The sequence below is a fragment of the Eptesicus fuscus genome, chromosome 3 (assembly GCF_027574615.1).
Source record: "Eptesicus fuscus isolate TK198812 chromosome 3, DD_ASM_mEF_20220401, whole genome shotgun sequence".
NCBI classification, from domain to species: Eukaryota; Metazoa; Chordata; class Mammalia; order Chiroptera; family Vespertilionidae; genus Eptesicus; species Eptesicus fuscus.
The window spans coordinates 112,033,605-112,052,041 of NC_072475.1; the positions used below are offsets into that span (position 1 = coordinate 112,033,605).

The following is an 18,437-nucleotide window of genomic DNA, read 5'->3' on the forward strand; positions in this document are numbered from 1 at the left end:
TATTCATAGCTCTCTATATCGCCAGATATAGAATATATTATTCTGTTCTAGCTACATAATAATAGATTCTAGGGATTATAAAAAAGGTTTCTTTATTTCTTGCCTGGATGAATACATATTGTGCACTAAATATGTGTCAGTTCTAAGTACTCACGTTGCAGAGATTATATTTAACTATCATTTTAAAACTAAAGGGAAATTTTCATTAATTAACCGTATATTAACATTTATTTAAAAAATAAAGAGGCTGACCCAGCCACAAATGCTGGTGATTATGGTCCTGCAAATAGCCAGCAGTTGGAGCAGTTTTTTTGTCTTCCCAGCATTGTCTCCTTAGCTGCCTCTCTGCTAGTTGTTATTCCAGCACTAGGTCACACCCCAAAAATAATTTAGAGAAAATGACTCTCCAGCCAAACCCTGTCAAAACAATTATAGTCAATTTAGAAGAAAATCTTCACAGTAAATTTCATTTAAAAAATGGTACCTACTTTTCCATGGCTGGTGTGGCTCAGTTAGTTGGAGTGTTGCCCAGTGCACTGAAAGGTCGCTGGTTCAATTTATGGCATATACCCAAGTTGTGGGTTTGATCCCCAGTCTAGACGCCTGTGGGAAGCAACCGATCAATGTTTCTCTTTCCCTCTCCTTTCCTTTCTCTGGAAAAAAAAAAAGTTAACAAAAAGGACCTACTTTATACAAGCTGATTCTTTCCATTTCCTCCAAAATGTCTAGAATAATTTAATCATCCCCACTTCTGAAATTTAATTTAATTGCTTCCACTGTGATTTTATTGTAATTTATTCTGCAGGTTCAACTGGGTGGACATTATCAACTTTTTGGGGGTGTAGGGGTGGTTTCATAATATTGGTTTATAGTACTAATTATCTATGGAAATAGATATGTATTTAAGGTGGAGACATGATTAAAGGCAGCATAGGTGTGTTGCTACTTGTATGCTTCACTTTCATCAACTTTAAGCTTTTAAACACTAGCCACTACTAGTTTGGATGATTACAGCTTTTGGCTTAAGTGATGATGAAGAAAGTGTTGGATTGGGGAGGAACAAACAGAGAATTAGGGAACACTCCTGTTGCTTTTTTTCTAAATACCCAGCTTTTTGTTGAAACTTGGGATTAATTTATTCATTTACTTGTTCAACAAATATTTATTGGCTATCTTCAAAATCTAAGATTAGAGGAATACACAGATAAATAAAGATGTGGATCTGACATACGAAAGAAAACCATGCCGTCTGGTCCCAGCACAAAAAGAAAAAACGTTCTGTGAAAGGGGAGAGGAAATGAGCTGTGGAAGTTAAGAGGAAGGAAGTGATCTTTTCCATTTAGGCTGATGCAGTATAGGTTTGAAGAGGAGGTGACATTTGAAATAGACCTTGAGGTTGAATGGTTTGGACCTCTTTGGGAAAAGGCATGCTAAGCAAAGGAAATACCATGAGTAAAGACATGGATGAGAGATCAAATACTTTAGTTTGTCTTTAGAACAGGTTATTTAATGCAAAGTTATTAATGTGAGGTTGATTCGTTTAGACTGTTCTATAGGCCAGGATGGGAAACTGTGGTCTGGCCCATGTCTGCTTTTGTAAAAATAGTTTTATCAGAACACAGCTATGCCCATTTGTTTACATATTTCCTGGCTGCTTTTGGACCATAACAACAGAGTTGAGTCCTTGCAACAGAGACCATATGGTCCATTGGGAACCATTGATCTATTCTGAGACAGGCACAGAATGGTTTTCAGGAGAGGTGTCAGTCCTTATTAGAAGTGGAAAGGGGATGGGTAACATGGAGCCCGTTTTACGGGCTTTTGAATTAATCTAGTCCAGGGTCTTCTATGGGAGTGGAGAGGATTTGAATGCTAAATAGATTAAGTGTATTGAATCAATGGTATTTGGCAAACAATTTGAAGAGAGAAGGCAAGGGAGAGAAAGGGAGTTGGCAAGGTTGCATGAAAGATTTTCAGTTTGGGTGACTATGGTTGATGATGCCACCAAAACAGGGAAGACTCTAGAACAGTGATGGCGAACCTATGACACGCGTGTCAGCACTGACACGTGTAGCCATTTCTGATGATACGCAGCCGCTGAGGCGGCCACATGCCGAGGATGAAACATTTGCTGCTCCTGAAACATTTGCGAAATAATGTTTTTTCCTCAAAGTGGCACACTACCCGAGTTATGCTCAGTTTTTTGGCGAAGTTTGACACACCTAGCTCAAAAGGTTGCCCATCACTGCTCTAGAAGGACAAATGGTTGTAAAAGTTTCAGTAACCCATTTGAGATAGAACACTGACCAATTTGATCCAGGACTCAGTCTGACCCCACAGGCAGAACCTAAGTGTCTTTGCATGACCCAGGAATATTTACCACAGTTAACTGTATAAAGTTTTATTTTGTTCTTCATATTTAAATGGACTGAGTTCCTCCTATGAGAATTATTTTTCTGACCTTTTTGACTACTTGGGTTTTTGTAGCCAAAGTAATTTTAAATAGAAAAAACTTGAATGAAAAGTTTTAAATTGATTCAAAGAAATATTCTAAAGTAGTTAAACACAGAAATAACAATGCCATTAGAATAAAATGGAAATATTTCAGCAACCTTAAATTAAAAAAATAAAATTCTCATTTTATTATGAGAATAAAATACTTTTGCCTTCACAGTTTGCTTTAAAATAATTGCTTTTTGTTACAATGGTAACACATGCTTATAAAATACTAAATTATAAAAGTAAAAGTTGCCACAATTCTCCCTTTTCAAGCTATTGACTTCTGTAAATACTTCATATGTACTGACTGTGTAGATCTTGTGTCCTTCCCTAGGCTTACAGAGACAGAAGACATTCGCTTTCCACATGTGCATGTATAACTTTGAATCTGTGATGCTGCCTGCAACATTTTTTAATCAGTTTGGCCCAAGTCTCCACTCATGATTCTCTGATATAAGCACTTTGTGTCCAACTCCAGACGGTGTGTTGGGGCTCCTCTGCCACCTGTCTGACATTCCCAGTCTCAGATGGTTTGGTTTATTTGCCTCGCCTCTCATGGCTCAATTACTGATAAAACTAGTCTTATTTCCTAATATTTACTAATAAAAATTATATCAACAAATAGTAGTCTTGAGGAAAATTCCCTCGTTAGAAAAGCTAAAATTATCTCAGGAGGCAGAATTTGAAAGTGGCCATACTGAGGAAATAACTTGTACTTATTTATAAAAAAAAAAAAAAAAAGTAGAAATGATATTGTTATATAAATATTATTTTGTGAAGTCAGATTAATTCAATATTTTATGTCAACAGTCAGAAAATTGTTTTGAGGTTTTAGTTAGAACATATTTATTTTTATTTAAAATTTATCTGGCCAAAAATAAAATTATTTTATTTAATTAATTAATTTTTAAAATATATTTTAATTGATTTCAGGGAAGAAGGGAGAGAAACATCAATGCTGAGAGAGAATCATTGATTGGCTGCCTCCTGCACACCCCCACTGGAGATCGAGCCCACAACCCAGCAATGTGCCCTGACCAGGAATTAAATCGTGACCTCCTTGTTCATAGGTCAACACTCAACCATTGAGCTACTCCAGCTGGACAAAAAATAAAATTATTTTAAATTATAAATTGGTGTAAACCCAAAGGGGACTTTTTCTTCTGCTGCCCCTCTTATTTTAGTCCCTTTCAGTTAATTTTTGTTAACTTTATAGATTGTGTTAATGTGGTGTTCTTAATTTTTATTTTTTACAATAACGATGAGATAGATGCTACTTTCTCTTTGATTTTATACATAAAGAACTGAAGCATAAATAATTTAAGTAACTGACTTGGTTAAGGTCAGATAGCAAGTGGCAGAACTGGGATTTGAATGAAGAAAAAATATTTAAATTAAAAAAAATTAAATAAAACAGTGAAGTGTTGTTCATTTCAGCTGTTTTAATGCCCCATAAGGGCTGGTTTAAGACCCCACTCTTCGGTTCTGTCTGCCACTTCCCAGTTTCCTGTTAGGTAGTGAGCACCCTGTTGAAGTACCAAGGGATCCACCGCTCCTCTGTTTGTGTCTGTGTCCACAGGCTTTGGCTGCAAGCAGGTGGGACCAATCTGCCCGCTTTGCCTGTCTGCCTGCTGTCAATCTAATCACTCAAGCGTCTGTTACTGACAGGGCTTTGGGTGGGGGTGGTGCTGTATTGAACAGCCCCTTTTAACCCAGTCCCTGAGGGCTCTTCAGAGTCTTTGTGTCCTTTGTACAACTCAAGGTGTAGGCTGGGTGTGGCTGTATTAGCTGTCTAGAGGCTGCTTTAAGGGGCTGGTTCTTCAGGAAAAAAATTGAAAAGCAGGAGAGACTAAAGGAGCTTTGGGACAATAGGAAATGAAACAACATCTGCATAATAAGGGTGCCAGAAGGAGAGGAAGCTGAGAAAGGAATAGAAAACATGTTTGAAGAAATAATGACAGAAAACTTCCCTGATTTGGGGAAGAAAAAAATCGCACAAGCCCAAGAAGCACACAGAGTCCCAAACAAGATGAAACCAAGAGTTGGACACCAAGACACATCATAATAAAATTGGCAAACATCAATAACAAAGGAAGAATTTAAAAGGCTACCAGAGAGAGACAGAAAGTTACCTACAGGGGATCTCCCTTTAGACCAGCAGTCTCCGAACTTTCAGACCTCATGGACTACCAGTGGTCCTCGGACCACCAGTTGGTGACCACTGCTTTAGACTATCAACTGATTTCTCATTAGAAACACACCAGGCCAGAAGTGAATGGAATGACATATACAGAGTGATGCAAATCAAAGGACTGAATCCAAGAATACTGTACCCAGCAAGGCTATCATTCAAAATTGAAGGTGAAATCAGAACCTTGACAGACAAAAAAAGGCTAAGGGAGTTTATTACAACCAAGCCAGCAGTGTAAGAAATACTAAAGAGACTACTGTAAAGAGAATGTTATATTGTAAATCAGAAGGTGCCTTAATCAATAAGCCAAATTAATTAGGAGTCCTGTTCATTCCACTAGCGCTAGCAGGCCCAGAGGAAAATCCTGCTTCTCAAATTCTGGGGCCCAATATGGTGGAAGTCTCCCTTATTTATGTTTTTCAGCTCTTTGTTTTCCAAATTTGGAATGAGACTTCCGGACCTTCTGAGAAAAAGTCCTGTGTGCTGGGACAGGCCGTGAGACCATATCTCAAGGCCTGGCCTGGCACCAGCACTGACAACTCTGTCTGGGGCATAGTTTATGGCCTCTCTGGAATGGGAGTAGTCTTATTTTCCCTATTATTTAAGCAAGCAAATGTTTACAGAAGCCAGAATAGCAGGGTTAAATTTTAAATAGCAGTTTTTACCCAAGATGGAGGTTACTATGCTTCAAGAAGAAATAGAAAGAGAAGAAGGAACACAGGAATAAATAATAAAAATGGCAACAAACAAGTACCTATCAATAACAACCTAAAATGTAAATGGATTAAATGCTCCAATCAAAAGACACAGGGTAGCTGAATGGATAAGAAAACATGACCCATATATTTGCTATCTACAAGAGACCCACCGCAGAACAAAAGACTCACACAGACTTGATAGATAAGGTATGGAAAAATTTTTTTCAGGCAAATGGAAATGAAAAAAGAAGCTAAGGTAGCAATATCTGACAAAATAGACCTCAAAGGGAAGTCTATAACAAGAGGTAAGGAGGGCCACTTCATAATACTAAAGGGAGAAATTCAACAAGAGGATATAACTCTGCTAAACATATATGCACCCAATACGGGAGCACCAAATGCATAAAAAATACCTCTGGAAGATATCAAGGGAGAGATTGACAGCAATACAATCATAGTAGGGGACTTTAATACCCCACTGACACCACTGGATAAATCCTCTAGACAAAAAATCAGCAAAGAAACAGCAATTTCTAAACTAGGTATCTTGCAAAGGATTATGAAAAAATACTTTAAACATCTCTGTTCCAACAAACTGCACAACCTAGATTAAATGGACATATTCTTAGTAAAACACAAGCTTCCAAAAATTAATCAGGAAGAATAAAAAAACCTGAATAGGCTGATAACTACCAATGAAATTGAAGCAGTAATCAAAAATCTTCCAGCAAATGAAAGCCCTGGTCCGGACAGCTTTACAGGGGAGTTCTACCAAGCATTCAATGAAGAGCTAAAACCTATCCTCCTCAAACTATCCCAAAAAATTCAAGAGGAAGGCACACTTCCAAGCTCTTTCTATGAAGCCAGCATTACCCTAATTCCAAAACCAGAGAAAGACACTACAAAAAAAAGAACTACAGGCCAATGTCCCTGAAGAGCATAGATGCTGAAATCCTCAACAAAATTCTAGCAAATTGGATCCAGCATTACATTAGAAAGATCATATACCATGACCAAGTGGGATTTATACCAGGGATGCAAGTCTGGTACAATATCCCCAAATCCATAAATATGATACATCACATAAACAAATTGAGAGACAAAAATTACATGAGCATATCAATTGATGCAGAAAAAGCATTTGACAAAATTCAACACCCTTTCTTGATAAAAACTCTCAGCTAAGGGGTAATGGAGGGATCATACCTCAACGTAATAAAAGCCTTATATGACAAACCTACAGCCAACATCATTGTCAATGGGCAAAAACTAAATCCATTTCCCCTAAGAACAGGAACAAGACAGGGATGCCCATTTTCACCACTCTCTGATCTTTATTATGCCCTTCCTCTGCTTACTCTGGGCTTTTCGTGTTGCTCTCTTTATAATTCTTAAATTGTAGGGTTAGATAATTTATTACCATTTTTTTCAAGATCAATATGTTTATTTATTTATTTATATTTAATTTCTTTATTGATTAAGGTATTACATATGTGTCCTTATTCCCCAATTAACCCCGACTCCCTATTCATGCCCCCACTCCCCTGTTGTCTGTGTCCATTGATTAGGCTTATATGCATGCATATAAGTACTTTGGTTGATCTCTTTCCCTTACCCCCACCGTCCCTACCTTCCCTGAGGTTTGCCATTCTGATTGATGTTTCTCTGTCTCTGGATCTGTTTTTGTTCATCAGTTTATGTGGTTCATTATATTCCACAAACGAGTGAGATCATGTGATATTTATCATTCTCTGCCTGGCTTATTTCACTTAGCATAATGCTCTCCATCCATGTTGTTGAAAATGGTAAGAATTCCTTCTTTTTTACCGCAGCGTAGTATTCCATTGTGTAGATGTACCACAGATTTTTAATCCACTCATCTGCTGATGGGTACTTAGGCTCTTTCCAAATCTTAGCTATGGTGAATTGTGCTGCTATGATCATAGGGGTGCATATATCCTTTCTGATTCGTGTTTCTAGTTTCTTGGGATATATTCCTAGAAGTGGGATCACTGGGTCAAATGGGAGTTCAATTTTTAGTTTTCTAAGGAAACTCCATACTGTTCTCCACAGTGGCTGCACCAGTCTGCATTCCCACCAGCAGTGCACGAGGGTTCCTTTTTCTCCGCATCCTCACCAGCACTTGTCATTTGTTGATTTGTTGATGATAGCCATTCTGACAGGTGTGAGATGGTACTGCATTGTCATTTTGATTTGCATCTCTCTGATGATTAGTGACTTTGAGCAGGTTTTCATATGTCTCTTGGCCATCGTTCTGTTTTCTTTTGAAAAGTATCTATTTAGGTCAGTTGCCCATTTTTTTGATTGGGTTATCTTCTTTTTGTTTAGTTGTATGAGTTTCCTGTAAATGTTGGAGATTAAACCCTTATACTTGATATCATTGGCAAATATGTTCTCCCATGAAGTGGACTTACTTGTTTTGTTGATGGTTTCCTTTGCTGTGCAAAAGCTTTTTATTTTGATGTAGTCCCATTTGTTTATTTTCTCTTTCGTTTCCATTGCTTTAGGAGCAGTTATCAGTGAAGAAATTGCTTCGGCATATGTCTGAGATTTCACTGCCTGTGGATTCCTCTAGAATTTTTATGGTTTCCCGTTGTATGTTTAAGACCTTGATCCATTTTGAGTTTATTTTGTGTATGGTGTAAGTTGGTGTTCTAGTTTAAATTTTTTGCATGTATCTGTCCAATTGTCCCAACACCATTTATTGAAGAGACTGTCTTGACTCCATTGTATGTTCATGCCTTCTTTGTCAAATATTAATTGAGTATAGTGATTTGGGTTGATTTCTGGGTTCTCTATTCTATTCCATTGATTTATATGTCTGTTCTTGTGCCAGTACCAGGATGTTTTGAGAACAGTGGCTTTGTAATACAGCTTGATATCTCGTATTGAGATCCCACCTACTTTGTTCTTCTTTCTTAGGATTGCTGTAGCTATTCGGAGTCTTTTTTATTCCAGATGAATTTTTGGAAAGTTCATTCTAGGTCTATGAAATATGCATTGGTATTTTAATGGGAAGTGCATTGAATTTATAGATTGCTTTGGATAGTGTGGACATTTTAATGATGTTGATTCTACAAATCCATGAACATGGTATGTTCCTCCATCTGTTTATGTCTTTCTCTATCTCTTTTTTCAGTGTACTATAGTTTTCCGCGTATAGATCTTTTACCAAAAAACCACTAGACTTAATAATTGAATTCGGCTATGTAGCAAGATACAAAATTAACACCCAGAAATATATGGCTTTTTTATATACCAACAGTGAATTCAGAGAAAGAGAAACTAAAAAATAAAAATCAATCCCATTTACCATAGCAACAAATAAATTAAGATACATAGGAATAAACTTAACTAAGTAGGTAAAAGACGTATACTCAGAAAACTATAGGATGTTGAAAAAAGAAATAGAGGAAGATATAAACAAATGGAAGAATATACTGTGTTCATGGATTGGTAGAATCAGCATTGTTAAACTGTCCATACTATCCAAAGCCATCTATAGATTCAATGCAATCCTCATGTGTAATTCTTTTTACTACAAAGAATTTAAATTTTCATGAAGTTACTAAATGTTTCTTGATGTATTACTACTATCCTAGCATATTAACAAGCTCCTTGAGAGGAAGTCTAGCTTGAAGAGGCAGCCTCTTTCCTCCTCCATTTAGATGTCACAGCAGTGCCTCTGGACTATTGACTTGAGGAAGACATGGTGCTGAATTAAAGAGCATTAGTTTGCTTTATTGTTTGTTACCTGGGATATTAAGTCATAAAGTTTTCATCTTTGGAAACCTTTGGCCTTGAGGTACTCTGATGTAAAATAGGAAAATGCAAAAGAAGTTGTGGTTATAGCAAGAATAGAGAACTTATTATAGAGTAGGAATATATTAGGTAGTGGCTTTTATATTTCATATTTTGTTATGTCATTTTTTAAAAAATATATTTTATTGATTTTTTACAGAGAGGAAAGGAGAGGGATAGAGAGCTAGAAACATCGATGAGAGAGAAACATCGACCAGCTGCCTCCTGCACAGCCCCCACCGGGGATGTGCCCGCAACCAATGTACATGACCTTGACCGGAATCGAACCCGGGACCCTTCAGTCCACAGACCGACGCTCTATCCACTAAGCCAAACCAGTTTCGGCTGTTATGTCATTTTGATGCTGTAAATAGGCTCTGAGGAATAAAGTCTGTATAAAATCAGTGAAACTATAGACATTAAATAAAAGTATCAATTTTTATATTGTTTTTCAAATTTATTGAGGTTTAAAAAGATGTGCTTATCTATACACTATTTTAGGATTTCAGGCTTAGTTGTGATTAAAATATAAATTTCATATATAAATATTGATGTCACTTAGTAGTTGGTCACATTTTTTTCAAGGCAGTGAAATCTTCAGAAATTATAATGGATGGGTACAAATTAAATTGAAACATTAGGTAGTAACAATGGTAAGTTCTATCAATGATTGTGTCTATATTATTAGATAGCAAGCTACTGACATTTTAACATTTCAACACTTAAAATTTTGATTTAGTTGAACAAGTGATTAATGAAAAATAGTAAGACTAATACTACAAAAGTTGTCTTTATATGGACCTCAATTTTCAATGTAATGCAAACACTAATAATTTAATACTATGCATATACTTTAAGTTGAGGTAAACTTTTTTGGTGTATTCTCTAAATAGTTGGTGTTAATCTTGTGTTGTAGTCTAAATTCTGACTGTTATTAGAGACTGTTTCTTGGTTTATGTATGTTTTAAAATATATTTTAAAATGTTTTCCCTTCACTAAACAGCTTTGATGTCATATTTGCTGGCAGTCCAGAAGAAGTTCTAAAAAAGTTCCAAAGGTCAAACCACAAAGTGGTATTTGCAGCAGATGGAATTCTGTGGCCAGATAAGAGACTAGCAGACAAGTATCCTGTTGTACACATTGGGAAACGCTACCTGAATTCCGGAGGTGGGTAAGATTCTGGCAGAAAGTGTAATGTAAGTTATAGTAATTATAAATAATTATGAAACCACCTTTTTATATGTATAACTATAGACATAGTTTTAAATAACCATTATCTTATTACTATGGAAAAATTACATACTATCTAATAAAAGAGTAATATGCAGATTGACCATCACTCCAACACACAAGATGGCTGCCCCCATGTGGACACAAGATGGCCAGCAGGGGAGAGCAGTTGGGAGAGACCAGGCCTGCAAGGAAGGGCAGTTGTGGGTGATCAGGCCAGCAGGGGAGGGCAGTTGGGAGGGACCAGGCCTGCAAGGGAGGGAAGTTGGGGGCGATCAAGCCTGCTGGGGGAGGGCAGTTAGGGGTGACCAGGCCGGCAGATGAGGGAAGTTGGGGGCAACCGGGCCTGCAGGGAAGGGCAGTTGGGGGAGACCAGGCCTGCAGGGGAGGGCAGTTAGGGGTGACCAGGCCTGCAGGGGAGGGCAGTTACGGGCAAACAGGCTGGCAAGGGAGCAGTTAGGCATCAATCAGGCTGGCAGGGGAATGGTTAGGGGGTGATCAGGCTGGCAGGCAGAAGTGGTTAGGGGCAATCAGAAAGGCAGGCAGGCGAGCAGTTGGGAGCAAGCAGTCCTGGATTGTGAGAGGGATCCCAGATTGGAGAGGGTGCAGGCTGGGCTGAGGGACATCACCCCCCCCCCCGTGCATGAATTTCATGCACCGAGCCTCTAGTCAGTTTATAATACAGAGTACATTTTATAGCTGACAAAGCATTTTCCCGTATATATTACATCATACTAGAGGCCCAATGCACAAAATTCGTGTGTGTGTGGGCGGGATCCCTCAACCTGGCCTGTGCCCTCTTGCAATCCAGGACCTCTCGCTCCTAACCACCTGCCTTCTCGCTCCTATCCACCCATCGGCTCGCTCCTTACCACCCGCCTGCTCGCTCCTTACTGCCTGCCTGCTCACTCCTTACTGTTTCGCTTGCCACTCCTTAACACTGCCATGGAGGCAGGAGAGGCTACCGCCACCGCCGCTGCGCTCACCAGCCATGAGCCCAGCTTCTGGCTGAGCAGCGCTCCCACTGTGGGAGCACACTGACCACCAGGGGGCAGCTCCTGCTTTGAGCGTCTGCACCTGGTGGTCAGTGCACGTCATAGTGACCAGTCATTCTGGTCATTCCGCCATAACGGTTGCTGGGCTTTTATATACTAGATGTCCGGTCGGTGCACGAAATTCGTGCATGGAGGGGGGTTGTCCCTCAGCCCAGCCTGTACCCTCTCCAATTTGGGATCCCTCTCACAATCCAGGATTGCTGGCTCCCAACTGCTTGCCTGCCTGCCTTCCTGATTGCCCCTAACTGCTTCTGCCTGCCAGCCTGATCACCCCCTAACCACTCTGCTGCCAGCCTGTTTGCCCCCAACTTCCCTCCTCTGCCAGCCTGGTCACCCCTAACTGCCCTCTCCTGCAGGGTTGATCACCTCCAACTGCCCTCCCTTGCAGGCTTGGTCCCTCTCAACTGCCCTCCCTTGCAGGCCTGGTCCTTCTCAACTGCCCTCCCTTGCAGGCCGGGAGCCTCCCAACTGCCCTCTCCTGCTGGCCATCTTATGGTGGCCATATTGTGTCCACATGGGGGCAGGATCTTTGACCACATGGGGGCAGTGATATTGTGTGTTGCAGTGATAATCAATCTGCAGATTACTCTTTTATTAGATAGGATAGAGGCCTGGTACAGGGGTGGGGGCCAGCTGGTTTGCCCTGAAGGGTATCCCGGATCAGGTGGGGGTTCCCTTGGGGTGTGGGGTGGCCTGAGCGAGAGGCCTGTGGTGGTTTGCAGGCCGGCCACGCCCCCTGGCAACCCAAGCGGAGGCCGTGGTATCTGGAATTTATTTACATTCTACAATTGAAACTTTGTAGCCTGGAGCAGAGCCAAGCTCCGGGCTCCCTCCGAGACCGGCAGCCATTTGTGTTGGCGTTATAATTGAAACTTTGTTGCCTTAAACAGGTGAGCCCGGCCAGGGTGTGCGGAAAGCTTTGCTTCCCCTGTTGCCGGCAGCAACCCTGGCCTGCTCTCTCAAGCTCCATTCTGCCGCCATTTGTTTGAATTTGTTTACCTTCTATAATTGAAACTTTGTAGCTTGAGTGGAGGCTTAGGCCTGGCCAGGGCAGGTGGAAAGCTTGGCTTCCTCTGTTACCTAGGAAACCTTGCTCTCTGTGGCTGTAGCCATCTTGGTTTGGGTTAATTTGTATGTTCGCTCTGATTGGATGATGGGTGTGGCTTGTGGGCGTGGCTTGTGGGTCAGAGGTATGGTCAATTTGCATATTTGTCTGTTATTAGATAGGACTAGAGGCCTGATGCACGAAATTCGTGCAAGAGAAGGCCTTCCTTCCCCTGGCTGCCGGCACTGGCTTCCCTCCAGCACCCAGGACCCAGGCTTCCTTCCGGCCGCTGGCAGTCACCTGGGACCTGGGCTTCCCTCTGGCCACTGCCAGGCACCCAGACCTGGGCTTTCCTCCAGCCGCTGGCAGGACCCGGGACCCAGGCTTCCCTCCAGCTGCAGCAGACACCTGGGACCCAGGCTTCACTCTGGCTGCTGGCAGGCACCCAGGACCCGGGCTTTCCTCGCAGCCCCGGCTTTGTCTGGAAGGTTGTCTGGAAGAACGTCCGGTCTAATTAGCATATTACACCTTTATTATTATAGATAATGCCCCTAGCAACATTAGTCAGTGTGTTATTATTTCCAAATTATAAGTGAAAAAACTTTGTTCTCCCAATTTAAGTGACTTCATTGAATGACTTTAAGTGTTAAAAGAAAAATAATATAGATTCAGGTCTTCTGGTTATAGTGTCATTGAGAATTTTCTGGCTATAGGACAACGCATTTAGTAAATTCTCTAACTTACAAAAAAAGTACAAGCTACAATCAGGTAGCTTTAAAAAATAGGCATTGCTTAATTTTATCTGTGTTTTACATATATTGGAATAAATGAGTAATTTGTCTTGAAATTCACTAGTCAAAAAGATTGAACTTGCAATGTCTGATATACTTCAAATGTTGCATTCACTATGCCACCATGGATTAATGGAACAAATTATCTCATTTTTCCTTTCTTTTAAAAAAAAAAGAAAGTAAAATTTGACATTGGACATTATTATGACTCAAAGAGATTTTTTAGACTGAGGTTAATGTAAACATCTACCCAGAAGGTATACTCAAACAGGATGGGGGGACATGTTAGACATGCAAGCTGCATTGGGAGAATAGATGTTTTTCAGTGATTTACCTATAGCTATTTAGGCTAGTTAAAATACGTGCTCCTTTAAGTAGCAGCATGTCTGAATTCTAGGCTTTGCTCAGCCAGTTATGGAATGAAACCTTTAGCAAGTAGTTTAACGTTCTTTGAGATGCCTCAGTTCCAGCTCTTTTCATCTGCACTTTAAAAAACATTTTTATTGATTTCACAGAGGAAGGGAGAGGGAGAACGGTATAGAAATATCAATGATGAGAGAGAACCACTGATCGGCTGCCTCCTGCATGCCCCCTACTGGGGATCAAGCTAGCAACCTGGGCATGTGCCTTGACCAGGAATTGAACCATTACCTCCTGGTTCATCGGTTGATGCTCAACCCTGAGCCATAACTCATAATTGTACCTGGGAACTTTGTTAGCCCATATAAATATTACACTTCCAAAACCTTAAATTCCAGTTTGTACTTCCAACTTTTAGCCGCCTTTTCTCTCAGTCTCAATACAACTGTAGTTCATAGTTTTGTGGGATCTCTTGACCATTCTATTTTCTTCTAATCTATCTAACTACCACCTTTGGATTTTACTCCCATGTTCAAGTCAGAACCTCGGATTTTTGTTACTGGTCACTCCATCTTCATTGTCTTAGCAGCTTCCCTTAGAGTTCCAGTTCATGAACTGGCAAAGCCTCTCTCTCAGGAGGCTTCTCACTCTTGACTTCTTGTCTGAACACTAGCATTGTAGATTGGTGCTACTTCTGCCTCCAAACTGTCAGGCCTTCAGTAAGACTAATCTTTTAAATTATCGTTAAGTTCTAGGTAGTTTAAAAACCCATTTTGCTGTGGAACTCTGTGATGTTTTATTTTGTATTTATGGTTTTTTCCCAACCATAACATGCATAATGAAATATGTAAATTCATCTAGATCATGAGATAGCTACTCAGGAGTTTAATTTCTGTAGACATAGCAAAAAGACACCTACCATGTGAGTGCCTCTGTGAGCAGGTTTCACTAAGGAAAAGTATTTATTAAGTGGGAAAGAGATCATACAAGGGCATCAAAACATAATGCTCATACTTCTATATATATAAAAGCCTAAGCGACTGTTAAGACCAAACGACCGAACAACCGGTCAGTTGGTTGCTATGACACACACTGACCTCCAAGGGGCAGATGCTCAATGCAGGAGCTGCCCCCTGATTGTCAGTGCTCTCCCACAGCCAACCTCCCACAGCCGGCCAACCTCCCGCAGTCCCTCCTCCCAGCTGACCAACTTCCCATGGTTCTTCCTCCTAGCTAGCCAACCTCCCTCCGTCCCTCCCCTCAGCTGGCCAGCCCGCCCCCCGCCCCCCATGGTCCTGATCACCTGCCAGGCTGAGGGACTCCACCTATGCATAAATTTGTGCCTCTAGTTTCATAATAAAATACTTAAAGATATGTTAGAAAATCTAAATACGCTCAATAAAAGTTTATGTAATTTCATGAATGAAATATTTAAAAAAAATAGTTTTATTGATTTTCAGAGAGAGGGAGAGAGACAAAGGGAAACATCGACATCAATTGGCTGCCTCCTACAAGCCCTCTAGCTGGGATTGTGGCCATGTGCCCTGACCAGGAATCTAACCAACAACCTTTTGGTGCAGGGGACAACGTGCAACCAACAGAGCCACACTAGTCAGGGCCATTAATATGTTGAGAGTTATTTAAGGGACATGAGTTTAGTTTCTGGGTATATCATTAAATTTAAAAAAATCTCCATCATGGAGAGTGAACATGTTTCCATATAAGGAAAATTTCAGAATATGAGAAATTTTATTTATTTGAAATATTTGAGTTTAATAGAAAAATATAAATCATATAAAATATATATCACGTACTATGAAAATATATGCACATTTGACCTTTGGACAGAATGGGGTTAAGTGTACTGATCCTCCCATAGTCAAAAATTCACACATAACTTTTGACTCCCCAAAAACTTCAGTGGTCACTCAGTGTCTGAGAGAAATTGGTTCCTAAAATCCATGGATACTCAAGTCTTACATAAAATGGTGTAAAACAGTGCATATAGTCAGCCTTCCAAATCTGTTGATTCTCAACCTTGGATCAAAATTGCTATTTTCCATCTACAGCTGGTTGAATACATATATGGGAAATGGAAGGCCAACTATATATTTATTGAAAAAAATCCATATCTAAGTGGACTCAGATAGTTCAAACCCATGTTGTTAAAGGGTCAACTGTAATTACTTTTCACTTTTTTAGGATGTTTGGGACTTATACAAAAAATAAGGGAATATATTAATTTTTGAAAAACAGTAAAATGTCATGGTCTGCTTGCATGTATTTTTTTATCAGAGAAGGTTGATCACATGATTAAAAATTGCATTGTTCAAGTGTTTTTTTGTTTGTTTTGTTTTTTAATCTTTATTGTTGAAAGTATTACATATGTCTCCTTCCCTCATCCCCATCAACACCCTCCAGCACTCCCCCCCGGCCCCCGCAGGCACTTACTACCCCACTGACTGCATCCATGGGTTATGCATATATACATACAAGGTCTTTGATTGGTTACCTCCTACCCCCATCTTCCCACCGAGATTTCACACTCTGTTCCATACTTCCATGTCACTGGATCCACTCCAGTCATCAGTTTATTTTGTTAATTAGATTCCACATATGAGCGAGATCCTGCAATACTTTTCTTTCTATGACTGACGTATTTCACTTAGCATGATACTCTCTAGGCCTCTCCATGCTGTCTCAAAGGGTAAGAGATTCATCTTTTTTACTGCTGTATAGTACTCCATGGTATAAATGTACTACAGCTCTTTTTTATCCACTCATCTGCTGATGGGCACTTGGGCTGTTTCCAGATCTGAACTGTTGTAAATGGTGCTACTATGAACATAAGGGTTCATACATTCTTTCTGATTGGTGTTTTGGGTTTCGTAGGCTATATTCCTAGAAGTGGGGTCAAATGGCAATACCATATTTAATTTTTTTGAGGAAACTCCATACTGTTTTCAATAATGGCTGCACCAGTCTGCATTCCCACCAGCAGTGTACTAGGGTTCCCTTTTCTCCAACAGCACTTGTCATTTGATGATTGGTTGATGGTAGATGTTCTGACAGGTGTGAGATACCTCACTGTCATTTTAATTTGCATCTCTCTGATGATCAGTGACTTCGAGCATGTTTTCATATGTCTCTTGGCCATCTATATGTCCACTTTGGAGAAGTGTCTAGTTAGGTACTTTGCCCATTTTTTAATTGGATTGTTTGTCTTCCTTTTGTTAAGTTGTATGAGTGCCTTATATATTTTGGATGTTAACCTTTTATCAGATGTGTCATTGCCAAATATGTATTCCCATAAAGTGGGCTCCCTTTTTGTTTTGTTGATGGTTTCTTTTGCTGTGCAGAAGCTTTTTATTTTGATGCAGTCCCATTTGTTTATTTTTCTCCTTAGTTTCGTTGCCCTAGGAGATTTATCTGCAAACATAACTCTATGAGAGGTGTTTGAGATTTTGCTGCCTATGGTTTCTTTTAGGATTTTTATGGTTCCACGACTTACATTTAAGCCTTTTATCCGTTTTGAGTTTATTCTTGTGTATGGTGTAAGTTGGTGGTCTAGTTTCATTTTTTTGCATGTATCTGCCCAACATTCCCAATACCATTTATTGAAGAGAATGTCTTGACTCCACTGTATGCGCTTGCCTCCTTTGTCAAATATTAATTGAGCTGAATGGCATGGTTCTATTTCTGGGCTTTCTGTTCTGTTCCATTGATCTCTATGCCTGCTCTTGTGCCACTACCGGGCTGTTTTGATTACGGTGGCTTTGTAGTATAACTTGATATCTGGTATTGTGTTTCCTCCAACTTTGTTCTGCTTTCTCAGAATTGGTACACCTATTCGGGGTCTATTTTTATTCCATATAAATTTTGGGGGTATTTTTCTAGTTCTATGAAATATGCTGTTGGTATTTCAATGAGGATTGCATTGAATCTTTAGATTGCCTTGGGTAATACGGACATTTTATGATGTTGATTCTACCAATTCATAAACACAGAATATTTCCCCCCTTATTTATGTCTTCATCTATCTCTTTTACAATGTCCTGTCATTTTCCTAGTACAAATCTTTTACCTCCTTAGTTAAGTTTATTCCTAAGGATCTTAATTTTTTGTTACATTGGTAAATAGGATTGTTTGTTTAGTTTCTCTTTCTGAGAATTCATTATTGGGGTATAAAAAAGCAATTGATTTTTGGGTATTCATTTTGTATCGGGCTACATTGCCAAATTAATTTATTAAATCTAGTAGTTTTTGGTGGACTCTTTAGGGTTTTCAATGTACAATATCATGTCATCTGCAAATAATGAGAATTTTACTTCCTACTTTCCCATTTGGATGCCTTTTATTTCTTCTTGTTGGATCGATATGGCTAGGACTTCTAGTACTATGTTGAATAAGGGTGGTGAGAGCAGACATCCCTGTCTTATTCCTGTTCTTAGGGAAAATGGTTTTAGTTTTTGCCCATTGAGTATGATGTTGGTTGTAGATTTATCATATAAGACCTTTATCATGTTGAGATATGCTCTCTCTATCCTCACTTTGCTGAGAGTTTTTATCAAAAATGTATGTTGGATTTTGTTGAATGCTTTCTCTACATCTATTGATATGCTCATGTGATTTTTGTCTTTCAGTTTGTTTATGTGATGCATTTGTTTATTGATTTGTGAATGTTATAACAGCTTGCATCCCTGGAATAAATCCCACTTGGTCATGGTATATGATCTTTTTAATATA

At 39.6% G+C, this 18,437-nt stretch overlaps 1 protein-coding gene across 2 annotated transcripts in view; it reads left to right on the forward strand.

Moving 5' to 3' along the window:
* Nucleotides 1-18,437, forward strand: part of PLOD2 (procollagen-lysine,2-oxoglutarate 5-dioxygenase 2) — a 253,440-nt gene that overhangs the window by 115,633 nt on the left and 119,370 nt on the right. For both annotated transcript variants that reach the window (XM_054714121.1, XM_054714122.1), the window contains exon 4: nt 10,214-10,377. In XM_054714121.1, coding sequence (XP_054570096.1) covers nt 10,214-10,377 — 164 coding nt within the window. The remainder of the gene's footprint in view (nt 1-10,213; nt 10,378-18,437) is intronic.